Genomic DNA, 26,243 nt, shown 5'->3' on the forward strand with positions numbered 1-26,243 from the left:
ACATCATATATAAAATGTATTGTATACATTTTTTATAGATTCTTTTTGATGAAACTTCTATAATATCAACGAAAAAAATTAACGATAGTCTTTACAAAGCTAGTTCAATATTTCTAACGAACATTCAGTTTTGCAATAACCATTAGCATAGTTGTCCCTTCCTGTTCTTGTGTATCTATCTATTTATCCATTTTTTTCAATACATTCTGTAACGCGTTTTATCCTCTATTCCTTTACTTCACATTTAACCCCTACGGTATACAGCGCATATACTGTAATACTATGCATTACAATCTCATCTTTAGTGTCTCATTTTATACATCGCACGATAATGAACCTTTTCTAGCTAGATCATTACGACGTGCCTCGTCGATTAAACAGTGTATCACTTTCTTTCTTTTAATCGCCACCGTTCACATACGAGCTCACATATTCACACACTCACTCTTATTCTCGCAAGCGCACGTGCGCGAATTTATTTTCTATATTCTTATATATATATATATATATATATATATATATATGTTTTTTTCTTTATTTCTTTATTTATATTTGTAATGTATCAATAATATTAATGATAATTATGACATTAATAATAATAATAATAATAATAATAATAATAATAATAATAATAATAATCATATCGAATGAAGATAATAAGCATAGCCACTCATGTTCGGATCACAGACTACTTACAGCTGTGCTACCTCACGCACAAACTGTCCGTTGCACATTGTGGCTTTTAAACTCCTCTCTAATTGCTTTCCACCCCAATTTAATTGTTTTCTAATTCGCTTCTCTTATACACCATGTGTGGCTTCCTAGCCTCTCACTTATAGAACCATAAAAAAAGAAGAGAACTCGTATCTTTCGCTCGTTGGAAATTCGCGTGCTTCGCTTTGCCTTTCTGTTTCTCGCTCATTTTCTCAGCCTCGCCGCACACCAACTTACCGAGGAAGCTCTTCGGTACGCGCGATAAGCGCATTTAAGACATCGCGCAGAGGCACTAGTTCGAGCTCCTGAAGGATTTATATGCTGCGTTAACGTGTCAGCAAGCGCTTGTTTCTTCGCCCTCAAGGGTACACGCTACATTTTCTAAACGATGGGCCAGATGAAGCTTGCAGCAACCTGGATCCGTCTCGAGCGCTTCGAGGATCTGAAACAATTAAAACGACGGACATGCGCCATCAGTTAATCCTTTTTTATGAAATTTTCTCATTTCATCTTCATCAAATCTTCCACTACAGCACATCATATTTCTAATTTAGTAATTCTTGGAAGCAGTTACTAATATGGAATCCTCGATTTGATTCAGAAACAATGTTTCACACTAATTTGAATTGTGGAATCATTATAAAGAACAAAAACATTAAATGTTTAAAATGTTTAAAATGTATCATTTTTCTCTAGTCAGTAGTTATATCAATTCTGTTTCCTTGCTCAAAGTACGTATTCTAAATTTTAGTTAGATAATAATTTTTATCGTGCATGATAAAATTCTTTTGTGAATAAATAGAACATAAATAATTTGACAGAATTGATATTAAATGCAAATTCTAATTTTTCATAAAAGATATATAAAAATTATAAATATTTTTCTGTCGATAATAAAGCATTTATTCATAAACAAAATTCTCTTACAATACTATACTACTTAAACTGTATTTATACTGTTTAAAATTATCAATCGGTCAAGTACATTCTAATATCAGTTAAGTTTTATACCAGGACGAATATCTGTTTCGAAAATTTGAAAATTATTACAAATAATTAATCATCAAATCTATGTCACATAATAATTGTATATTAACTAATATGCTTAATAAGACGATTGATTTGATTACACATAATTCACTATGTTTCAAAATCTGTGAAATTCCTTTGTGTTCATTTTTCAAAAAATGAATTTCAAAAAATTTTAAGTACTTGAAAAAAGGTTTTTCTTATAAGGTTTTATAATTACACTATTATTTATTATCAATATAACCATATTTTATAAATTTTTAAATTATAAATAAAAAATTCATGAAAATATTTATAAGTAATATATGAATAAAAATAATTTTTTATTCTAAATTTATTTAATAAGTTTAAATAATTTCTTAGTAGCTAACAACACAAATACTAAACCTTAAAACATTCGAATATATTTAATAAAGTTACTTATAATTTATTACGCATCAAGAAAATAAATTAATTTTTAATATCATATATTAGTTATGCATCCCGTTATCAAACTTGTTATCCATAATACTTCTAGTTTTATTTCTGTTATCTTATAATAAAATCTCCTGATCAATGTCGGACTTTTGTTATTTTAAAAAATGTAAAATTTTATGTAAAATATATTATTTTTATTTTTATTTAAAAAATTAATATTTTTATTTAAGAAACGGATATTTTAATTTAAGAAAGTAGATATTCATTATACTTTTGAGAAGACAGTGTAATTTACTGATACGTTCTTTCAACGTTTCTTAACATCACTATCATATTTTTACAGAAAGTTTCACGGATTTTATCATCCTTATTTTTTTAAAATAAAATAAAATTTTTAGATATTTCATATTCACATATTTTATATTGAATATTTTTTCATTTATAAAAAATGTCACATAATTTTTTTCAAATTTTTAATAAAATAATATAATATTTCCAAATTATATTTTAAAACACATAAATATTATATTGTTACCTATTCCAACAATATTTCATAAACTTTTAAGCAGAAATTTACCATAGATAAGTTATTTATATTCATAATATTATTGAAAATATTTAAAACATTGAATTATTATTTCATTTTTGTGTATATAAGAAAACGAATAATGATAATATTTTATAGTTAAAAGTACTAAAAATTCAATTACATTAATAGTACATAAATATTTTGAATGAAAATATAATTAATAACTTAATTGGTACTGAATTATACATAACTTAATTGACACTGAATCAATACATAATTATAAGTATAGAATTTGGATGATCAGAAATTATAATAAAATATAAATATAAGAATTTCGTTAAAGTATGATTAGTTTCCGAACAAAGGAGTGGCCGCCGATTTTTTTTATATACATTTGAATATCTGCTAAAAATGATATAAATATATCAAACAATTTAAATGTAAAATGCAGGGAATTATATCTTGAATGTTTTTTTCTCATTTTTCTTCATTTTTATAAATAAAATATGAATGTTCTTTATAGTATTAACTCTTGAATATACAATACATTTTTAAATAAGATATTCAAGTATTTTAAATAGGACATGTAAAGCTTCTATGCTAATGTTGCTCAAGAAAAATAGTTTTGAACAAAAGAAACGTTTCATCATATACTTAGTAGAAGACATATTAATTCAAAATTATGTAATCGTCATTATTCAAAATAAACGTCTTAAGGGTATACAATACTGCTATTAATTTTGTAGCTTTCTTACAAAAGAATGCACTTATATTTTTACATTGTTAAAAAGGACAGTTTGTCAGCTTTGCTGAAACCAATAATCATATTTATATAAATATCGCAAATAATCGAACATTCGAAATAGGATCGTTAAACCCTGGAAACAAAGAGAAACACATAATTCACAAGACCGCCAATACCTTCGACTCAGTTACATTGAGTTATGTACTACAATATAAAATAATAATAAAGAAGAGGAAAAATTATCTGAATACAATGTAAAATTGTTATCGAGAAGAAGGCGATAGCAACAAAGTAAGTAATTCGCAAGAATTTACTTACTTGTTAATTATCAAAGGGAAGAAAAGAGAAAACCTATTATAAAGACGGTTAATATAATAAGATTGAGCGAACGTAGGCGCATACAGTAATACAAATAAAAAAGAAAAAAAATGGCGGTACATCGTTTCATCTACTATATGTCCAATTATTTTGCATCCAAACTCTAAATATCAGTTATTCAAAGATGCACAGAAAATCTTCAATGAAGTGTTAATGGTATTGTATAAATACATTGTCTAATATAACCTGCATTGGTATTTTTTCATCCTGTGATTTTTATGTGCGAGTTTCTAAGGTTGCGTGTCGCATAAAATGTATAGGCATTGAAGCAAAACACGAGCATTACTGAGAAACCACACATACAAAGAACTGTTATTGATCTCAGTCTCACGACGAAAGTTAGAATGGAAATTAATTATTCTGTAAGTTCGAGTGACGAACGAGGAGAGAAAAATAGAAATTCCTAGGAAGTTGTACGCACAAAAATTCCTTGTATAATAAAAAAAAAATAATTTATTATTAAAATAGAATAAAAATACGACCAAATGTAGTAATTTTATTGGATAATAAAATATACAAAACAGGGGAGGCTAGAACGTTTTCGTGAGATAGGGTAGCGTTATTCAAACACATGAAATTCCATTGATGCAACGATTACTTTTCAAAGGTTTACTTGGTTTCTTATTAAGTTATACAATCATTTGGACACAACTGGCGTTATTCAGAAATTCAGAAGCAACACGGCTATTTGTAAAAAATTTAACGAATATTTAAGGCTATACTAATAATAACAATATAAAAATATAAATGTTGTTATCACTATTATCCATTTAGAGTAAAAAAATCCGATATTATGAATAACATTATTTATATATTTCCAGAAGAAATAATGATACTGCGTTGATGCAATGAACAAAATATATCAACTACGCAAGTTCTTAAAATTAGAAGAAAATAGTCGGAATGAAAAAATAATTCACGCCAAGCAAATACATATATACAGTCGAGTAGCAATATAACAAAAATAAAAAATAAAAATAAATTAATGAAGTGTCCGATAATATTCGCAGTACTGGTGTTAGTCAATGTCTAGCTTATTTAAAATTATCAATAAGCTTAGCTAAATTGATATAAATATATCTTAATGTCAGTTATAGCAAAACGCAAGTAGAAAATAATTTATCAGTGGCACTCAAGATTCATTATAGATAGAAACAAGGCAGCGTTTTATCATTTTTCTTATTTAATGTAATTTTAATACGCATTATAAAATTCATAAAGTAACAAAAGAGATTTTTTATGCTCAGTACACTATATAAACGTGTTCTAATCGTAAGTAATAAAGAAATCTCGATTAAAAATATTTTTAGAGAAGGACAATAAACGAAGTTATAAATAAATATCCTAAATTTGTAATCAGTCAGATACTGCTATTAAGCCCGAAATTATACGTTGAAAAGTTACTAATAAATTAAATGATAATGAAAGTATACTTGATATATCATAAAATAAAGATGAAAATTATATATAATTACGTAAGTATGCATTCGTAATTGCCATATATTATAGTAAAGATATTTTCATTTGACTGATAAATATAACTGTAATCCAAATAGTTATCAATTTACTACATTATTTCGAAAATTTTTATTTATATAATTATAGTACTTTCGCATGAATTCAAAATCATTGTCTTTTAATAAAATGAAACCTAATTATATCATTTATATTTAAAATATAATTGAGTTACATAATGTAAATATTAAAAGAATTATTAATCAAATTATATAAAAATAATGAAACTAAATAATCAAATAGCTTACCCTATAAATCGTGATGATTAAATATTTAATGTTAAATATCCATATTATAAGAGAATATTGAATTATATAAATGAAATAAAAAACTGAAATAGTATACCAAATAAAGATACACAGATAATAACAAAATTAATTAAAATTAGGCATAATAAAATATTTTAAAAGTTTTAAAATTGAAAAAAATGTATTTCATAATACTTGATCAATATATTAAATGAGTGCTATGCAAATAAATATTTTTTAAGGTGTGAAAAATCTTTATCAAAATGATCTTTATCAAAAATCTATTGAAAGTAAATATTTTTGTAAAAAAAATTAATAAATATTTAAATCCACTCTTATGGTCCTATTTAAATACGTATGTATTTCAATATTTTATATTACTACAAGTTCTAAACATGATATAAAAAATATAAAATTTTAGTCAAGGTCTCAGTGAGTTTATACTTTAAAAAAGAAACAATATGATTGAAGTCAATTTAAAATTATTTTTAGTTGAAATACAATTTTTTCTTCAGTGCTGAAAATGACATTTTATTCTTTCTTCTAATATATCATTTTGTTTGATCAGAAGTTAAGTACACATAAATTACATATTTTGCTGCTTGCAGGCTTGCAGTTAATTTATTTTAAGGATTAGATGAATAACAATTAAAATAATATAGCATAATTTTCTATCATTGAACTCAATAATTTTTTTTATATTTGTAAAGCTTATTGATTAAAATAACATGGTAACATTTACAAGAAAAAAGAATTAACCGTAGTTGAAAACTATCTGTTTTCAGAAAATATTTGACTGTAACCAATACATATTTCAGCTGTACATACTGTATAAATTATAGAGAATTCACAAAACGCTTCTAATTATATTTAATTTAAGAACAAAATTACATAGAAATTAATTTATATAATTATTGTCTTTTACTGCATTATACATTGCTAAAATGATTCTTTATTATGTAGACGGTTTCATATTTAATTATCATTAGAAATAATATTAGTAAATAATGTAATATTGCAAAGCAGAAAAAATATTTTGGCTAATTTTATTAAAGAATTTAAGTTATCTAAATTACAATTTCTTTTATGAAAATAGATTCTTTTTATTACTTAAAATTAGTACAAAAAATACTTCAATTAATATTAAGAATTCTTATGTTCTTAGATATTAAATATATTGCCTTTGCTATGAAAATTTTAAGAATATATTAAAATTTTATTATTATTTTAATTATTATTTAGGATTGTCACTTATGATGTATATTTTATGGAACTAGGTAAACTAGTACTACATAAATACTCTGATAAATGTTTCTATAAATGAGTCTATATATATATATCTTATGAAAAATTCCTTCCTTTATTCCTTAAAAGGAATACCATTGTTAATCTCTATATTTAACAACATATTTTTCTTTGTTACTACAAAATATTAACAAATTTTTATTTAAATAACAAATTATTACATATCTAAGATTTACTTAATTAAATTGGAGGCAAAGCTGAAATGTTATATCCTTATTTTTATAGCAATACTTTCTAGTATAACAAGAAATTTTCAAACTGAAAGAATACAAAGAACAAATATATTATTTGTTCCTATATAAACGTTTTAACAAGAGCATAAATATCTCAAAATTAACAAAATTATTTTGATAAATATTTTTTTGTTCGTTGAACTGTTTTTATGTGAGTAAATAATAATTACACAGGATATATAAAAGTTTTCTAATATAGAAGTATTATTATCAATTTGATATAATACAAATTTTGTAATTTCATAGTAACATAAAAAGTAAATGAATGGTATATCGTTCAAATAAAGCAGACTTTCTATATTTAATATTTAATATTTTCATATTTAAAAATTTGTTAATGGATTAAAAGTAGGAACATATTAATGTTCACTTAATCGAATTTAAAGTAGTACAAAAATTAATTTACTAGTAACACTTGTAGACTAAAATTCCACTCTCTTTTTTCTCTATTTAATCTAATGCACTTGGTTCGTATTTAAAATGTAAGCTCGTTCATCCAATGTGACTTCATGGAATTATTAACGGACTGCTAATTTTTTTTAATCCAAATAGTCATTACCGAAGACATGGTCATGTTGAAATTTTTTTTTAATCTCATGAATCATTACCTTAAAATTTTAATTTAAACTTTTCACACTCCCTGCTCCTCCACTGATTTTTTCTGGTTTTGATTACCGAGTTAATCACTTTTGCAATGTATATACAAAGGGAAGGGATATTTTTTTAATATTTTAGTTTTTCTATATAACGACTCATCGAAATCTGAGAAAATTTAGTACACTAAGGATATCTTCTGTGACAATAATAATGAGAGCGTGCGAATATAGTTATTCCCAGGTGAAGCAACAACAATCCTTACCTCTCCGTAATACTTGCTGACATAGATGTAGAGCTCCTTGAGAGCGGCGATAACGTCAAACTCGTTGGCGTGTGAAACGCTAAGCTGCTGCATAGCGCTGGACATCTCCTGATCAGTTATTAGCGGCAATCGTTGCACCTCCATGTAAAACCTGCCAACCCGCTCCCGGTAATGCGGTATGTCCTTAGCGAAGAGAAGCTTGTTCGAGGGCGAGTCCTTGCCGAGTCGATGTTCGCATGTTGAGCACGCGTCCATGAATGTCTGAGCAATGACGGAGAGGCTCGAGTCAACCGTCGTCGACTTGTTTATGTCAAACATGAAGTCTGGATTTTTAATAAAGTTCACCCAAAAGCGCAGTGGTAGGCTATTAGACTTCCAGGCATGTGGCACTTCAGGGTCGAGGATTCCGTGTTTGTTTGCAGCTTCGTCGAGGAGATCAAATAGCCATTTAACAGCACTAGGCAGGACGTCATTTGCTGTTAATATTGTGTTGAAGAAGTCATCCACGAACTTTTGAACGGTCCCTTTGGTTGAGAGCAGCCTCGTAAGGAAGATCTCAGGAATGGCCTTGTGGGTGCGCTCTGGATGCAGGCCCGGAGGTAATTTTCCACCCGTGAAGCCTATTCCGGCTATATACTGGCTCTCTTCTACTGGCCTCACCTGAAACACACAGCAACATTTTTACGTTAATAAGCTTTAAGGGACAACGCCAGCTAATCAGTACAATAAAGATCGGGAAGGGTGAATCCACTCGATTATGAAAGAGCTATTAGTTCCTGAGTTACGTTTTTTATACTACTTTTGTTTAGGACTCCGACTACCAGCCCTATTTCTTATTTCCTATTTCATTTAATTCTACTCTATTGTTATCAGGATCTCATACCGGTGATAGAATAATTCATTTACATATGAAATATTTACTTGCATTTTACAGATAGTCGAATATGAGTGACGGAGTGTTTATTTTGGCAAAAGACGTGTATTTTGTAGGCTTATATATAATACACAGAGGTCAGAGAGTAAAGAACATTAGTTTTTTTACGATGAAAGCTACCGCTCTCTTAAGAAGATTTGTCGTGCTTTTATTGGATTAATAATTCAATTTTATATTAATTCAATTAATAGTTCAATTTCAAATCAGACTCTTTTAATTATTTATTATATGTACTCAAATACTTTTTTTTATTTATTTTTCTTCTATCGCGCGAGTTTATCCTAGTATATTCATGTATTTTGTTAATGCAAACTTTTAAAGATCAGATTTCATAGATTATCTGCTTATTATTATAATCATAAGAACTATTTTAATTTATGTGAAACTTTCATTTAGATGATATATCCTTTTATCAAATTTAAAAAACATCTGAATAAATAAGCTTTAAACTTTATAATGGTTGTTTAGTTTAATATCGAGAGCTGGTGCACGGTTGGCTTATGCACGCATTAAATATTTCTTTGAAGTACTAATACATATTCATTATTTAGACAGCTAAATAATGCGATGGCACATGTGTAATCTACAAAATATAAAAACTTACAAAGCTTCTTAAACTGAAACTTTCTAAACATGTAGTCAATAATAAGATTTTTTGCCAAATACACGAAAAATTAAAAACTTTTATCAAAACAATTAATTTTATTTATCAATAATTAGTTTATTATTTAGATAATAGATAAAATTTGCAAGTATTCGTGAAAATTAGAAATGGTTTGTATTATTATATAGTATATGAAAATTCATAAAAAAATTAACTTAATAAAGATTTGAAGTGTTTTCTTGAATTTACAAATAATAAATAATTCATAAAATCAGTACTTTTCTTTATACAATTGTTATGATTTTTTCTAAATTTAACCTATCAAATTTATAATATGGCTTTAATATCAGAGTACCAGCATATAAGTATAGTAATATATAGACATTATGAAAATCGATTATTCCATAATGGAAGTATTAAAGAAACAATGCCAATTCTCGATATTTTATTTATGTTTCTTACACATTTCAAGTATGTAAAAATCTTTCCTTATTTGCTATCTATTCTTAACAAGAGACACGCTTACATACACACAATTCATGATTTATCAATGGAAGGTTAGAAATTTTTAAAGAAATTAATATTCAAAAGACATAAATTTCATTATTGTTATTGATTTTATTAAAAAAATCGTTTAATATATCAACAATAGTATATTATTAAATAATGTAAATTATTATTTATTCAAGATTGATAAGTTATTCAATTATCCTAGTGATTTAAATACAGATAAAGTAATTATCAAGAGTTTGTAAGGCTGGGTTATTACGAATAATCTTTATTTACATAAAAACTATTCTATTTATAAATTCAGATTTAATTTTTAATTTATCTATCTCAACTGAAAGTTGAACATAAGAAAAAAGTTTGTTTTTACTTCATCAATTATTTAAAAATTTTTAATTGTAAATAATTAAAGAAATATTTGCAAAATTTAATTTTGTTAAAAATCTCATGAAGCACAATGTTCGTATTGATTTTTGGATAAAAAATGTATTTGTATTCTAATAACCTAAATAATTACTTTATATAATTATTAAGATAATTTAGCCTTACTTTAAATGAATCTAATTTATTTTTACTTTAATATATAAGGTACAGTTAACAATATGCATTGTTCTTGAATGTGCAAATACCTGTATCTGATCTTGAACATTTTAAATCAAAAGTTTATAAATAAATTTAAAATTATCTATTATATTATTTGTTATACTTTCAAAATTGTATAATAAATAAAACTTCATGATTACGTATTAACATAAATTTATAAAAATTAATCAATTGAACAAATCGATAAAAGATTCAATCAATGGATTTAATTTAGGAACTATGTGAAATGCTTACAAATATGCAATTAGAAGAGTATAAAATATTTCAATGCAAAAATATCTATCGAAATAGCAGTAAAATAATATTCAATGAGCCTATAGACGTATATACTTATATACAGTTACAGATTTATAATAAATAAGTGCACTTAAAAACAGACTATATTTATTATTCATCTGTAAAGAGGAACACTAGACGTAGATTTGGCAACTAAAGTCATTTCATCACAAATGAAATTGTGTAACATTTATACCGCAATAAAGCAATTTATATATTCGTGAATCTTAAAGATAAAATAGTTATTGCGAGGCAAAAGTATACGGCTCGTATATGAAATGAATTTATAATTGAGTAATGATGCACATGCTCGAGCCAGAATGGCAGCGCTCATTGTTTATCTACAGCATCAGTCATAGGGTATATTTAATATAATAATACCGAATGAAATAAAATAATACTCACGAGATGATAGAGACGGTGGCTACTAGTGTGGCTTGACTCGACATCCCCGTTGGCAATGATCATGGGCATCGAGTGTTGGTTGTCAAAGAAGATGCCCGTGCTAGCACCATACATCGTCGTTGAATTGGCAATGCCGTGACTGGGTATCTGGGGTAGATGTAGGCCTGTGCAGTGGTCGATGGCATGCCTCGAGTCGTAGAGGTGTCTTTGTTGGCCCGAATGCTGCTGCTGTATGTGCTGGTGAAGTTGCTGCTGGGAGACCTTGGTGCAGGTGTGACAGGATTGCTTGCATGCAAGGGAAAAACCATCGTTTTGTCGAGGTATAAGTGACATCACTGCCGACTCTTTCACCCCATAGTGGGCGAGGGTGTTAATCTTTTTCCAGTCACCGCAACACTTAGTAGTGAGATCTTCATCCTGAATAGTAAGGTGACCGCCCCTGCCGTGCCTCCATTCGAGATCTACTTCGTGAACGGATGGTCTTAAAGAGAAGGGAGTGTTCTTGTATAGGGCATCTAGTATCTTGAATTTCACCTGGCTTATCGTATCACAGTCAAGAACTTTACACTGGATCTTTTCATCAAGATCGTCCTGCATTACGTGCAGCGTCACGTGCGCGTGGTCGATCTGCTCGCGTAGTAACCGCTCCTCTGAGAGGGAGTAACGTGCATCATGGGTAACTACGTCCACGGGACCCTTCTCGATTTGGTGCTTGATAGCTTTAAAAAGGAGAAAGAGAGACGAGCCTGCGTAATCCTTCAGATAATTGTACATACAGAGAGCCATCCAGTTAGTCAGCATCTTTTCGACAACGGACTCGGTGCGCCGAAGCATCAGTTGCGGGTACTTCGTATTCACTGATTTATCGATAAGTCTAAGCAATAGGTTCATCAATATATCAGTTGCGTATTCCATTTTACCCATTAGGACAACCATTAACAACGAGGCCACATTCACTTTGTCGCGGATATTGAAGTCTTTCTGAGATTCAAGGGTTTCGATAAACGTTAAAACGAAACACTTATTGTTGATGAGCTGTTCAAACTGGAGCATAGCCGCGTCATAATTCGTACGCGTCACATTGTTTCGGGAGCGAGGATCGTTCAGAATCGGATGATCAATTACCCCCGGAAAGAAAACCTTTAATAATATTTCGAGAATTAATATTGACTGTCTTTCAAGTTATAATATGATACTGATTTAGTTGTATTAAAGATTTTGATATTGAGAGTTGATTATTAAGAATAGCCATAACAGACAGATACTATGTAAACATCAGCACTCCTAAATAAAATTTGTTTTCTAAAGCATAGTTCTTTTGTCATATTTCTCATTTAAAAAATGTAATTGATTTATATTAGCGGAAATGAAGAGCGTTATTAAGATCTTTTAATGATAATTCAAAATTAGACAATAAAAATGCTTAATCAGATTTATGTATTAAAATTATTGAAATAATCTAATCGCTGGTGGGCTAACTATATTCAAATATAATATAATAAGATAAATACAGAAAAATATCGGTTTATTGCAAAACGATTTTGTTAAATGCTTTAAAATATAAAATGCTAAAATGAATCATATTTTCTTTTAAGAAATTGCTTTGATAACACAAATTATATTATTGAATATTAATATCTTTAAATAATTGTATGATATGCTTTCAATAAATACATATATATATATATACATTATTTTACGAAATAATAAAAAAATAAAGCGTACATGGAATTAATAAGTTAAAAATATTTCACTTTCTATTCATGTAAAAGCTTTTTGATCTTGTGAAGTACACAGCCTAGTCATCATAAGTTGAATACTTGAATTTAATTTGGAATTGAAACAGTAAGTAAAAAAAGTGTGTCCATATAGGTTTGCAACTTACGTGACTCAAATGGTCATTCATAATGTTTGCGATCCCAATTTATCAAGTAAAATACAAAAGAGTTTCTATAATAATTTTACATAATTTGATTTAATATGATTAACATTATTATTCATTCTCAGATTAAAATATAATACTATATATTTCACAAATTAAATATTAACTTACTAAGGAAGTATTAAATTCTTACATATCATTTAACTAAAGTTCCGTGTAGTTTAATAAAATAAATTATAAAACATGTATCAAAGAAAATTTCTGACCTTCGATTGAAATTTTAAAATTATATTAAAAAATAAAATTGTTTATATAATTGCCCTAACAGAAAAAAAAGATTTTCTGAAAAAGTACAACAATAACAATGTAAAAATAGGAAAGCATATTATTTCGTTATTATACAACACTGAATAATTTTGTTAACAATCCATGATAGATGCTATGAATAGTTTTACGCATGAGCACATGATATGTATTCAAGAAAAATAGAATATAAAAATTGTTTTGCACCCTCGTACACGGTGCAGTACTAACATAGGACAAGAATATACTAGTTGTTTCCGAAATCAACTCTTGCTTACTGAAAGCCGTGTCAATCACAATGAGAATTGACTTACTAACTTTCCAAAGCAAAGTTTTCGTACTCGTTCTTTTTTATGTGAAAACAAGTTTTATCTCAAATTAAAATATTAATTATCCTTATATGATACATCACATTTTAGAAATCGAGTGAGAATTGACAAGTCAAATAATGGCAAGTATATCACCTTTGTACAGAAAATTCTATACCTCAAAAAGCATGCATGCGATAGAAAATTTTTTGTACGATAAAATTTAATATTTGTATTACAGATTGCAATTTAATACTTTATCCTTGATATTCAATCTAAAATTTATAACATTTCGAAAATACAACGTATAAACTATAACTGAAAGTCTAATTTTTAATCTCGATAAGAAAATTATACTGCCATTGGAACTATCTGCAGAGTAGAAAGTTTTGCTTCATCCTATGTATTATTTATGCGCGATGTGGTGCAGAGCTTATAGTAAAGAAGTTGTCATAAACAGATTGTCATAAACTCATAATCTATGTCATTATAAAATACAACTACATCTCGAAGACATGATAAAAATAAATGTAACTTTATTCGATTTGTAATAATTACATACATTTTACAATATTATAATTTTATATTGCTCGCGTATAATACCTATACATACCCCCCATAAAAAACATCAGTTTTCTTATCTTTTACTTTGAGGCGTAAGAAGTTTTAAAGCCTTTCCCTAAATAATATTATATATTATATACTAATCATGCTGCATATCGATCAAATTTTAAGTAAAACTGAAAGCCACAAGAGGAATCAGTAAAATGTAGGTAAACTATATGTCGTATAATTGATTGGCTAATAATATTAATGGATACGAATTAACACCAGAATACATAATTATACAAAAATTAATCATTTTTATAAAAAAAGTGTTACAATTTTACAGATTAACCTTTAATTTCATTATGAATATTTAATGGAATATCATTTTTATGTCGGAAATTACTAATTAGATTAAATTTTGACAAGTGATTATAATTAGAAAATGGTGAACGATTACAAATTTTATTAAATATGTATGTTAAATAAGAGCCTGAAATTATGTATCTTACATAGAATTTATCTCATATTCATATAAAGTGCAAGTCTTAGCAAGTGAAACGTCAACAAAATTTTATATCTATAAATTATCAACAATCAATATCGGGTTCGTTACTTTTAGCTAAATATTATATGTTAAATAATTAAAAATTAAATAATTAAAAATATATTTCTAATTTTTAATATAAACACCTTAATATTCTCACACATCCAAAATAATTTAAATATACCCACCAGTATAATGATAGTCTATATATATCAAAGTAAATTCAATGAGGCTTGAATAAATCAGTTAAGTTACATTTATTATTAACAGAAATTTATATGAATAAAAAAATAATTATTTTTATTTATCAGAATATTTTGATCACAGTTATATACGAAAATATTACCTATTTTTAATATTCACATTATTTATATGAGAAAAAAATTTATTTTAGTGTTCATTTTAAATAGATTATATAATAAAGTATAACAATAAAATGTAATGAAAAAATTATAGAAATGTATAAGTTATAAAATAATATTTATTTATGAAAACAAATAGTAAATACGGCTGTATTTAACTATAAAATATATTTTACAAAAATTATTGATTAACTCGTTTTTTTTTTTCATAATTGTTCAGTATTTTATGAAGAATAATATATATTAGAAGTTATGGTGATGATTGAACACTAATATTATTATATAATCCAGTATTTCTTAAAGGTATTATTATCTATAAAGTATTATATACTTTCTTCTAGGAAAAAACGAAGCAAACTATAAAAATGTTTGTATGAAGAGATTATTATCATTACAAAGTTTGTATAAATCTTTGAAATTTAAACTTTAATAACAAAAAAGTTACGTGCATCCGATTAATTATTAAAAAAACTTAATTGGAGTAGATACTATTTTTTAGAAGTACTTGACTACATAATATAATTAATCTTTTAATCTTTTGAATTATCCGAATTTTATATAATGAATAGATAATCAAACTTTTATGAAAGTTCGCTACTCGATTTCGAATCAAAATGCAAATTATGTGAATGAAATTACTCGACTACTGAATTTAGGATCGATCTTCTTTTCTTTTTTTAACTACTTTTATTGCTACTCAGAACTGACAGGGCTGAAAGTAATTCTGTCATTTTTTCTTATATGTTTATGTAACAAAATACTAATATCATGATTAATTGCCAATCTCGATATAAAAGGTATTTAGGTAGTTAGTTCTATCTATGAAGGATAGTTCCCTTTGTAACATTTCCGTAAGAATATTTGTCCTGATTGTAATATCATAAAAAAATTTATTGTATTATACGAAATTGCTTGAATAATATTTGCTGTTGTTTAATTGAAATTACAAAGTAAATTAGACATTAGATAATTGAAATTAAATATAATAATAAAATAATAAAATAATATTAAAATATACTTATATTTAGCAGTTATTTATAGTTAGCAGCATCTTATAATAACTTATGAAATAAGTTATACAATTTTACAAAAAATTAGTAATTCAAAATATCCATATAAGAAAATAAGAATTTATGAGTTTTAAAATTTAATTATCAGTTGCACATATTCTTTCGAAGATTTATCATTTACACATACTATTTTCTATATTAATTTAATATTTTTATATAATTTGTGTAAATACGTAAATATCAAATCTTATCATTAATAGAAAATATAGACTTAACCTTTAATTTTCATAAAATTTTATCGAAATAACAATATGAAATGAAACATGTAAAAATTCTCATAATTTGTAACATACTTTTTGTAACATGTAAAATGCTAACATTATATTCTCACTTACATTTATGACAATTACATTATATGTATTAATCATAATTATATAGAAATAATAATAAAAAACATTTTATTTTGTAGGATATGAAAGAAATATTAACTTCATATTTATATTTTAAATAATATTCGACTATAAGATCACACAATTTTAAAGAAGTGCATCTATTAAAGTGCTTTCTTATCAGGGATTTTTTTTTTAATCGTCTTAATTAAATAAGTACAAATTACTATATTCTTTAGTTAAATTAAATAAATGCAAAGCGTATAAATGTTTTAATATTTCTTATTCAAATAAATTTTGATTTTTTATCTCTAGCAACTCTCGTAACAATTACAAATATACAATAAAAGTATTAATATAAATTTTAATAAAAATAAAATTATTTCAATATTAATTTCACTACTTTTTATAAGTTTTTTCTTAATCACCACTATTATTATAAATATAAAATCAAATTAGACTATCATAAAAAATATCATATTAACTAATGATTTTAGATTTTACAAAGATAATATCAATTTAACAATGAAAAAAATTAAATGAAAAAATAATCATACTAAATTCTAATTCTACATGTAAAATAATAATAATAATTCTACATGTAAAATAATACTAGTATAATAAAATAATAAAATAATATTAGTATAATAAAATAATAAAATAATACTAGTAATATTGAATAAATTGTTTTTATTCAACTTATGATTATGATAAAAATATAATAAATAAAAGATTGATGCATAAGCTTGCTATGAATACAGAGATAGAGATTACATTTTCAGGTTAAATTGTCAGAATAGAAATGAGAGATCCGAATTAATTCTGAATTTTGAAAGACAATAATAAGACAGTCATTGGTATTTTCTTAAAATACTTTTAGTGCAAAATTACTTTTTTATTTTGTTTTGAGAAAAAAGTTTAAATATAAAATCACTTGTAAATTTTTTAAATAATATATAATAATAAACAATAGTAAAACATATTATATTAACGTACCCATTATCTTCCTTAAATAGTGGAAATATTTCAAAATAAACAATCTTTTGTAAAGGCTTAAAATAAATTTTATTATATGTATCATTAACTGGATCATCATTAATGTATCATCAAATACATTAACTGGATATTGTAAGAATGACATATTGTATAGTTAAGGCAGTTAAGACGGTATGAAGAAATAATATAGATAAGGTGATTTTATTATTGTATTAAATATAATTGTATTAAATGCAACTACTTTGTTTGTGTATGATTATTTACTTCTAATCTTATTTTAATATTTAGTTAAGTTCATCATTTTATAGTAATTATTTGGTAAAAACTTATTATTAAATTATAATTATCTGCACTTGTAATATTAAAATCAATATTTAATTTATTAATATAACAGTCTTGAATATATGATAGATTATCTTTTACTGTGTATTATTATTATATTAATCACAATTATATAAAAAAAACTTAAAATATTATATTTTATAACTAAATGTTATAAATGTAATTTAGTGTAAAACAGGTATTAAAAAAATCTATTTTTTATTTAAAAATACTTTCATCTATTAAGAAATTCCTCCAACGATATATACTTGGCTAATAAAATATGCTTTTATTTAGTTATTCTGACTTTTGTTAGAATATTCTAATAAAGAATATTCTAGAATCTATATTATTGAGTAGTATTGAGTTATTATTAGTAGTAATAATCATTTTATATTAAAAAAAATTTTATACACTAATTTTGTTATATTTACGATAAAATTCTGACCGTTAATTAACATTCATCATTTTAAACGAAAATACCGTAATAAGCGCAAAGTAAAATTTTATTTTGTAATTTTGAAAATGATTAAAATAATTCTACGCGCCATATCGAACAGAGAAGTAATTAATTATATCTTGGCAGCTGACGAATAATATTAAAAATAAAATTCTACTCCTTTTTTAAAAAATGGACTTCAATAAATAGTGAGTCGAATATTACTTTTGTACGTCACTTTTTGGCTCGATTCAAAATCTCGAAAAACATTTTTTCTTAATCGATAAAGTATATCGAATCACTGTATTGTGCTTACGGCCATTCTATTTTCAACTTAAGATTTTTTGATAACATAAAGCAATTAAATTGGTAAATCGAGAGGTGCATTTTTTAGGATGTACAGGTTGATTGGAGTCGAAAGCAAGAGAATATCAAATTGAGCTCGATTACCTTCATGATGTAGTTCTTGTGGTCAAGAGTGGGAATGCCGGACGACTCGAGATCAGCAGTAAGATCCGTCATGTCGGTCTGTAGTTCTGCGAAAGCCTGCTTGCATTCCATCCGCACGTTGCTCTCGAGCGTATCCATCTGTATTTGTATTCTCTTGTATTCGCGCTCAGCCTGTGTACTTTTGCGCCGGTAAACGATGAGCACGAGAATAAATACAAAGATGAGGCCAAAAGTACCAGCTGCAATGCCTGCAATTGCTTCCGGCGGTATCGGATAGGACTTCAGCACGTCGTAGTGTAGGTAGCCGATGGGGAACCTAAGACTTCTACCAACTCTTACGACTACAAGGGGTAGCCCAGCTTCCGTCTTTGTGCCGTGTTCATCAGTGCCCGAAGGTTGTTGCTCGGGGGGTGTACATACAAGTTGGGTAAGGGCAAGTGACGTCACGTTGCACGGTCGCGTGCCTACTGTAACATTCACATCCGATTCGTCGCTAGCATGATTCAAACTCTCGCCTTCGATTACCAGAGTGTCGCCTTTGTAAAGTTTGATATTACGCGGGAAAGGAAAAAACTTAGGGTCCTCAACATAAATGAGTCTGTTGCGCAGATTTTGGCCGTGCTTATCAAGGTCGCGTACACTCTCGACATTGTCCATGAGGAAGCCAACCTTGAGTATAAGGCTCACATCCTTCCGTCTAATCAATAGCCTATCCCGATGATTAGATGTAGTCTCACCTCGGAAACGACCAACAACACTTGGACTTGGGCATTCCATTTGCGTGGGATTAAGGACTGTACAAACTGTGCGGTTAACAGGAGCGCCTTCCTTTTCCAGGTACACAATCATTTGGGGCTTCTGTATAGTATCAAGATTTGTACCGTGCACCGTGATCATACGGCCACCCCAAGCAAAGCTGCTAAGTGGTTTGATTTCCATGATGGTCGGATCGTGAGTGTAGTTATATGGGTTACCTTCGAGAGTGCGGTTCGCTCCGTCAATACTGAGTGTCAACCTGGATATTTTTCTAACGCGATCGGATCTACTGGTCACGCAGGTGAGTCTCGTACTGCTTGCCTGGGTAGCATTTACCAGGCAAGGCAACTCGTTCAGGTAAGCGGATATCGTACTGCCTATATTCAGGTACTGGCCAGTGATAGCCAGCCGCGTGCCACCGCTCTGAGGCCCCATCGACGGCTGCAGACCCATCAATCTGATATCCTTGTAGCTGAAGTAGACGGCGCTTTTAGTATAGCCGGCGTCGTTGCCCACTATCACCGGCGCCTCATCCGTTGCTTCGTGCCGGCCAGTTCTGCACACGATGCGCACCGAGACCTCATAATCGATAAGGATACACGAGGTATTACCAATTAATATTTTGCCTTCGACGTCGCTCTCACGTAGACCCAGATTGCTGCCCTCAATGGTGACAAGTGTACCGCCCTCGATGGGCCCACTCAGTGGTTTTATCATGTCAATTCGGGGCTTGGGACATTCGGTGAATGCCGAATTTAGACAAGAGTGGCGGTATACGCAACTGTTGGTGCACCACGTACACTCGAAGTGGCGTTCGCGAGTTACACAGAGCGAACAGTCGGCGTGTTCACGATGAGAGCCAAGAACCTCGCACTTGTACAGGATGATGTTCGTGCTATCGACGTAGTGATTACTATTCCACATCACCATCACTTGAGCCTCATATTCACCCAATTGCGCCTCGTATGAGTATACAGTCTTGTCGCACACGATATAACGGCTGCTGTCGACGCGCGCCTGTACACGCAGATGCGCCCCCTCGATTTTCACAAAGCATTGAAAGCCGGTGTGACCGACTTGTGGATGCGGTAAGTTCTCGACTTCAAGGCTAATTTCCTTGGGAACATTATTAGGTAACATAAGGGGCTTCTCTCTATGAACGAAGCGAGGGCAGTATTGCGCTCCATGGGCAGCGAGATTCGCTTGCATATTCTAAAAAATACAGACGATGAGCTTTTATTAACTTCACAAATATGTATATTACTTTTTTGAACGTTAGAATTCTTAATTTTACCATTATTCATTTTATGATGACTAATATAAAATCTTTAAAATTTAATTATAGTGATTAAATTAAATTAAATTTTATTTTAATAAACGAATTCCTTTAGATTAATGTTAAAAATAGTTATGAACATTTTTTAACAAATCATTTATTAAATAAAATCAGAAATGAATATTGTTAAACAATTAGCGCTGTTAATTTTATAATAAAACACGAAATAAGGTAAAATAAGTATTTCGTGTAACAATACTACAGATTTCATATGTTTTAATTATTCATTTGCTTATTAATTTGTTGTGCAAGAAAAAGTTTATTCAATGGTCGATCTTCTATTTAAAAGGCATAAGTTAAAATTTAATGCAATTTTCGTTAGGAAAAACGTAAAAATTAAACAGCTATATTAATTTGTTGTTTGATGCTTGGTATTGCCAATTAATTATTGTCTTAAAATACATACAAATACAAAAGCAGAGTACATATGTGATGCATGGTTATAATTATAGCATCGTTTTATTTACTTTGTCTTTGAAATTTGTAATAGATACGATCATGCTACGATTAATCTGTTGAATACGAAATAATAGGATCTCTTACTATTAGCATTAAATATTACGCTTACATTTTTTCCAGATATTATGTTCCCCTGGCATTCGGTTGTATTGTGAGTACACTTGTTATCGTAAACACACCAGCTGCAGGTCCACTGCGCTTTAACGCACTCGGAACAAATAGTGTGTCGAGAGCAGTCGAAATAGGCGAAATTTCGCGACACGAAGTCCTTGTTCGTCTCGCTTGAACGCACGGCCAACGGCACGAGAACGTGATCGGCATTTTTGGGAATACTCGGTCTTAAATTGATTGGTGGGGTCGGGCAGGACAATCCATATACAGTCATAATTGCATCAATGGGCTCAGCCTCGCCGAAGACGCATTTATACTTGGCGCCAACCGGCAATTCTGGGAGTGTTCGAATGCTCAATTGTACAGTTGTCATTTGTTTAATCGGAATGCGGTCTGGGAGGACTTGTTCGAAATCAATACATTGTTGTCCAGTGCCCAATGACAACCAACGCGGACTACTCCGATTTGCTTTTTGACAATCATTACGTATGGTACACCTAAAAAAAGAAGCATTTTAAATTCATTACAATTTAATAATTATTAGTTATTAATTTTTTTACAATATCATTATTTACTTTTTATCGGATTGATTTATTGGATCTTATAAATTTTATATTTATTAAGTGAAAATAATTATGTAAGAATTTCACGTTCCGTATTTCTCCTGTCCTACCTCTATGAATTATTCCCTTATTCTTAATTTAAATATTCTTTACCTTTTTTCTAGAGAACACCAGCCACAATAAGGATCCCCTGCGACCAAACAACTGTTGCAATTCATATAACTACTACAGTGTTCTACTTTCACTTTTGAAATCCGAGAGTTTGACAAAACGTAAAGATAATTGCCGTCTGGCGCAACGATAGTATCTGGAAGGATTTTTTGGCCATTGTCAACAACGATGCTTTCATAGACCTTAGCCTCCGTAGCAGAGAGCAAAGCTTTTTTAACAACCCCATCTTCTGTACCAAGAAAAGCAACAGTGTGACTCTCCGTATTTGCCAAAGTAATAGAAGTAATGAAGGTATCAGGGAAATGTAACACCGCTTGTCCAACAATTGGCGATACACCCGATATCTTCAGGCCAACTTCACAGAAGTTCACAATGTTTCCAGTAGTCTGAAAATTTTGAAATTTAAAAATATTCTACTTTCAAAAATAATTAATCTCGTGTTGTATTATAATGTATTTCTTAATCATACTACAATGACGAATCCGTAAATAGTTTCATTTTTCTATTCGTATCATAAAGTTACAGTTACGAATTTTTGACTATTAAAAAAATTAATTTTTGCATATATTACATTATGCATAATTATACAATATTAATTATATATATATATATATATATAATAAAGCAGAAACAATATATTATTGTAATTTACTATATGAAATACACACATCAAATAAGTACTTATAATTGTTACATTGTAATACATATTAAACAAAAATTTATAATATTATTAAAACAGAGATCAAACGTTGTATATTAAATGTGATAAATATAATAAATTTTGATAATAAAAAAAATACCATTCATAATAAACTTTGCAATACTACTTTATGCTGCATTAATTTGCTTGAAATTATACATATGCTTATTTTAATAATTAATGCGTATAATATTTAATATTTTTTAAAAACCTGATAAAAGCAAGTTAGAATAATTAGTGGAAAGAGGGATGAGCTCTTATTAATAATGCTTACACCCGCTTGTGGACAGACTCCGTCTTGAATGGGCCCGCTGATGTAACCCATATTCCTGTACTTGATACTGCTGTTAAAACACATATGGATATTTTCGTCGAACTTTGTTTCGATGTCTTGGAGGCTGTAAACACAGACAACAGACCTAGGGAGGGGCTCATTGGTAATACCCTTACTAGGCGAGAAAACGGCGACGAAAATAGGAGAACCAACGTTGATACCAAACTGAGCCGCAATGTCGCCACCTGCAGGCGCGATTTTGGCATCCTGTACCAACCTATAGGATTCGTTCCTGTCCTCGATGTTGCACTGAAGCGTTACTTCCGTGTAACTATCGTAGTTCGCGTCAGTGATGCAGCTCCGAGCCATCCTCGACACGTAACCTAATTCAAAGGATGTCGAGCTTAATATTATATGCTACCTTGCATTGTTGATTCAATAAATGTCTGTTGCTTTGCAGCGGTAGGTAATAATTCAAATTTGTGATTTTTTATTAACTTTTAGAATTACTTTTAGAATAATCCGTAAGGCGTATCAAATGATGTTGATACTGTGCTAGACTCTATTGATTTTATTCGAGCTACTCGAGTGCAAACACGACTTTAAAATGTGAAATTGGCAGTATTTCAGAATCTTCAATATCAGTACAAATTTATAAAATATACAAAATATTTAATGATAGTTACTTTGCAGAATCAAGGAAATAAGGCATGGTGAAATTTTAACTTAATAATCATTATATTGCTTCGTACATATCAAGAGGAAAATTTAAATATTCAATAGACATCGGAAATAGACAACCTAAATAAAACGAATTTATTTTGACGAAACCTTAAATAAGAAGTTTCAAATTTAGAAAAGGTTTTAATAAATAGCTTGAAAATTATATGACGTGGCGGCATTATAATTTAAAATATTCATGCATTACAGACATACGTGAACACTTCTTACCCAATTCTTCCTCTTCCGGCAGGTACGACTGCTTCTGTACGAGCACGAAGTAAGCGTAATCACTGGCGTTAAAGCCATACACGTATTTAACCAGGAAGTGGTCACGGTACTTAACGTCAATGTGTAGGATCGACTGCTTATTAAAGGTGTATTCAGCAAATTCAAGGGTGTCAAGCCTACGGCTTGAAATCGCGGGTACGTCATGTCTATATTCAGCATTGTTAGTAAAAGTAGTACCAACGTAGAGAATATTTGAGTCTTGCCAAGATTTATAGCGCTCGGGTCCGATGAATGCGTAAGTGGAAGAAGTCTCGTCGTTAGCTGCAACCCCGAATGTGAAGTTCTCGGGCTCAATGCTAATGTTGGACATTTTGTGCTTTTCGCAGGCACCCTGGAAAAGAGATCCGCATACGATGAGAGTACGTGAATCGAGGTCCACGACCAAAAGTTTGTTCACGTTGTTTGTAAGGCTCGTCTCGATTTCCAAGGAAGTAGGACACCCACTTGCATGACACTGGGGGTTATCATGCTGAGGACCTACAAATAACAACACACATAATTAATCTTTTCCTGTTACTGCGTTTCTTGTCATTTTTGCACACTGAACGTGATGCCGAAAGTAAGACAATATATGACTCGAGGATGCTATCATTGAACCTAGCTCGTTTGTTAATGACAGGGCCATTTCGTACTCGTAGTTATCGTCTCTATCGATGAGAATAAAATTTTAAATAATTTCTTTTTGCTATTTTATAGTAGAGAATCAATATTTCCCGTTATAAAATATAACAGTCGTTCTCTAACATTCATTACCATGCTCTCGGTTTCCCTTTAAGCTTGTCTTTAATATGGGCTTATCGCGCAATCGATAACGTATTCGAGGTCACTTACGCCTGACATTAAATTCGCCCATTAAGACAGATCCATGAATGTGACCCCTTATCAGGGTCTCCCCCCTAAGGAGTAGTGCAATAAAAGCACGGTACTGAAATCGACCAACGATGATAACGCATAAAACGCATCCGGATGGAGGTAATTACCCGTGATAAGGAGCTCCTTCAGCTCAAGCTCCGAGTTGAGCTGCAGCAACCTATTGACGGCCCCAGCAAATAACTGCCCGGTTACAGGATCGAGCACAAGATGACTGAAATGAAGCTGGCTGACATTGCTTGGATACTGAGCGACGATTTGCAGGAGCTCGGGCGGGGATTTGACGGCCTCGTCGGCCTTGACAAGTGCAATCCAACCAAGAACAAAGCAGTAGCAAAAGACGAGGAGTCGTGGAAGCGGTGGCACCAACGGTTGACGATTAACTCCTGAAGGACTCATGTTAGCACGTATAGAACAGGATCGAGACAAAGATTCGAGTCCGGTGTGAGCAATTGAGGAGATCTGCAGCCTTGTTCAGCCAACCATTCAACTAGCCAAACACAAGGTCAACTTAGCCGCCTCATTCTAATCTCTTGTGCCTGCACGTCTGAAACCAGAATTTAAAATTAACCGCTTAAAAAATGAAATATGAAAGTATCAGTAATAATGATATAAGCGAGAAATGCGCACTCGCCCAGATCTCGTTAGAGATAAGCGACTTGGCATGTGCCCATCGACTTTCGATGTTACGCAAATTTAACTTAAAGTATAGTTCAAATTTAGTATTTAGCGAGCTCTAGTTTACTTATATATATAAATAATTATTACATATCTTCGCTCTTTTTTAATAAAAAATTGGAACGGACATTTTCTTGTGCGATCGAATTATCAGCTCATCAATGCCAAACACAACTTGATTGATATAACATAAATTATAATATTAATATTATAATAAATTATAATACATTAGAACCATATACTTAATATTTATAACATATAGTAGATCGTTACTATATTTATCAGTTAAGATATAATTCTTTAAAGATTCATTAAAAATGATTACATAATTATAAATGCAATTGAGTAAATCAATTATGTCTCCGTATTTGTGTATAAAAATAATAAAAATATAACAATCATTTTAGAGGCATAATAAAAATACATAAAATATAAAAAGCTTACCTATGAAATTGAAAAA

At 29.3% G+C, this 26,243-nt stretch overlaps 1 protein-coding gene across 1 annotated transcript; it reads right to left on the reverse strand.

Annotated features, from left to right (window-relative positions):
* Nucleotides 1-615: 615 nt before the first annotated feature.
* Nucleotides 616-25,867, reverse strand: PlexB (plexin B). Its single transcript, XM_011497271.1, has 9 exons — nt 25,216-25,867; nt 24,176-24,712; nt 23,225-23,607; nt 22,233-22,636; nt 21,515-22,013; nt 18,855-20,822; nt 11,302-12,441; nt 7,973-8,632; nt 616-1,156 (listed from the first exon to the last, which is right to left on the reverse strand). Exons 1-9 carry the CDS (start codon nt 25,502-25,504, stop codon nt 1,049-1,051), a joined length of 5,988 nt encoding a protein of 1,995 aa, XP_011495573.1. The 5' UTR covers nt 25,505-25,867; the 3' UTR covers nt 616-1,048.
* Nucleotides 25,868-26,243: the final 376 nt, after the last annotated feature.

This window comes from Ceratosolen solmsi, unplaced genomic scaffold (genome assembly GCF_000503995.2).
Source record: "Ceratosolen solmsi marchali unplaced genomic scaffold, CerSol_1.0 scaffold10, whole genome shotgun sequence".
NCBI lineage: Eukaryota > Metazoa > Arthropoda > Insecta > Hymenoptera > Agaonidae > Ceratosolen > Ceratosolen solmsi.

What these genes read in the sequence shown, in the direction of transcription:
- PlexB (XM_011497271.1), bottom strand. Translation starts at nt 25,504, where the DNA reads ATGAGTCCTTCAGGAGTTAATCGTCAACCGTTGGTGCCACCGCTTCCA. An exon ending in GCCGGAAGAGGAAGAATTGG is followed by an intron (nt 23,608 to 24,175) that starts GTAAGAAGTGTT and finishes CCTTTGAATTAG; the next exon opens with GTTACGTGTCGAGGATGGCT. An exon ending in TCAGCAAGTATTACGGAGAG is followed by an intron (nt 1,157 to 7,972) that starts GTAAGGATTGTT and finishes TAATTGTTTCAG; the next exon opens with ATCCTCGAAGCGCTCGAGAC.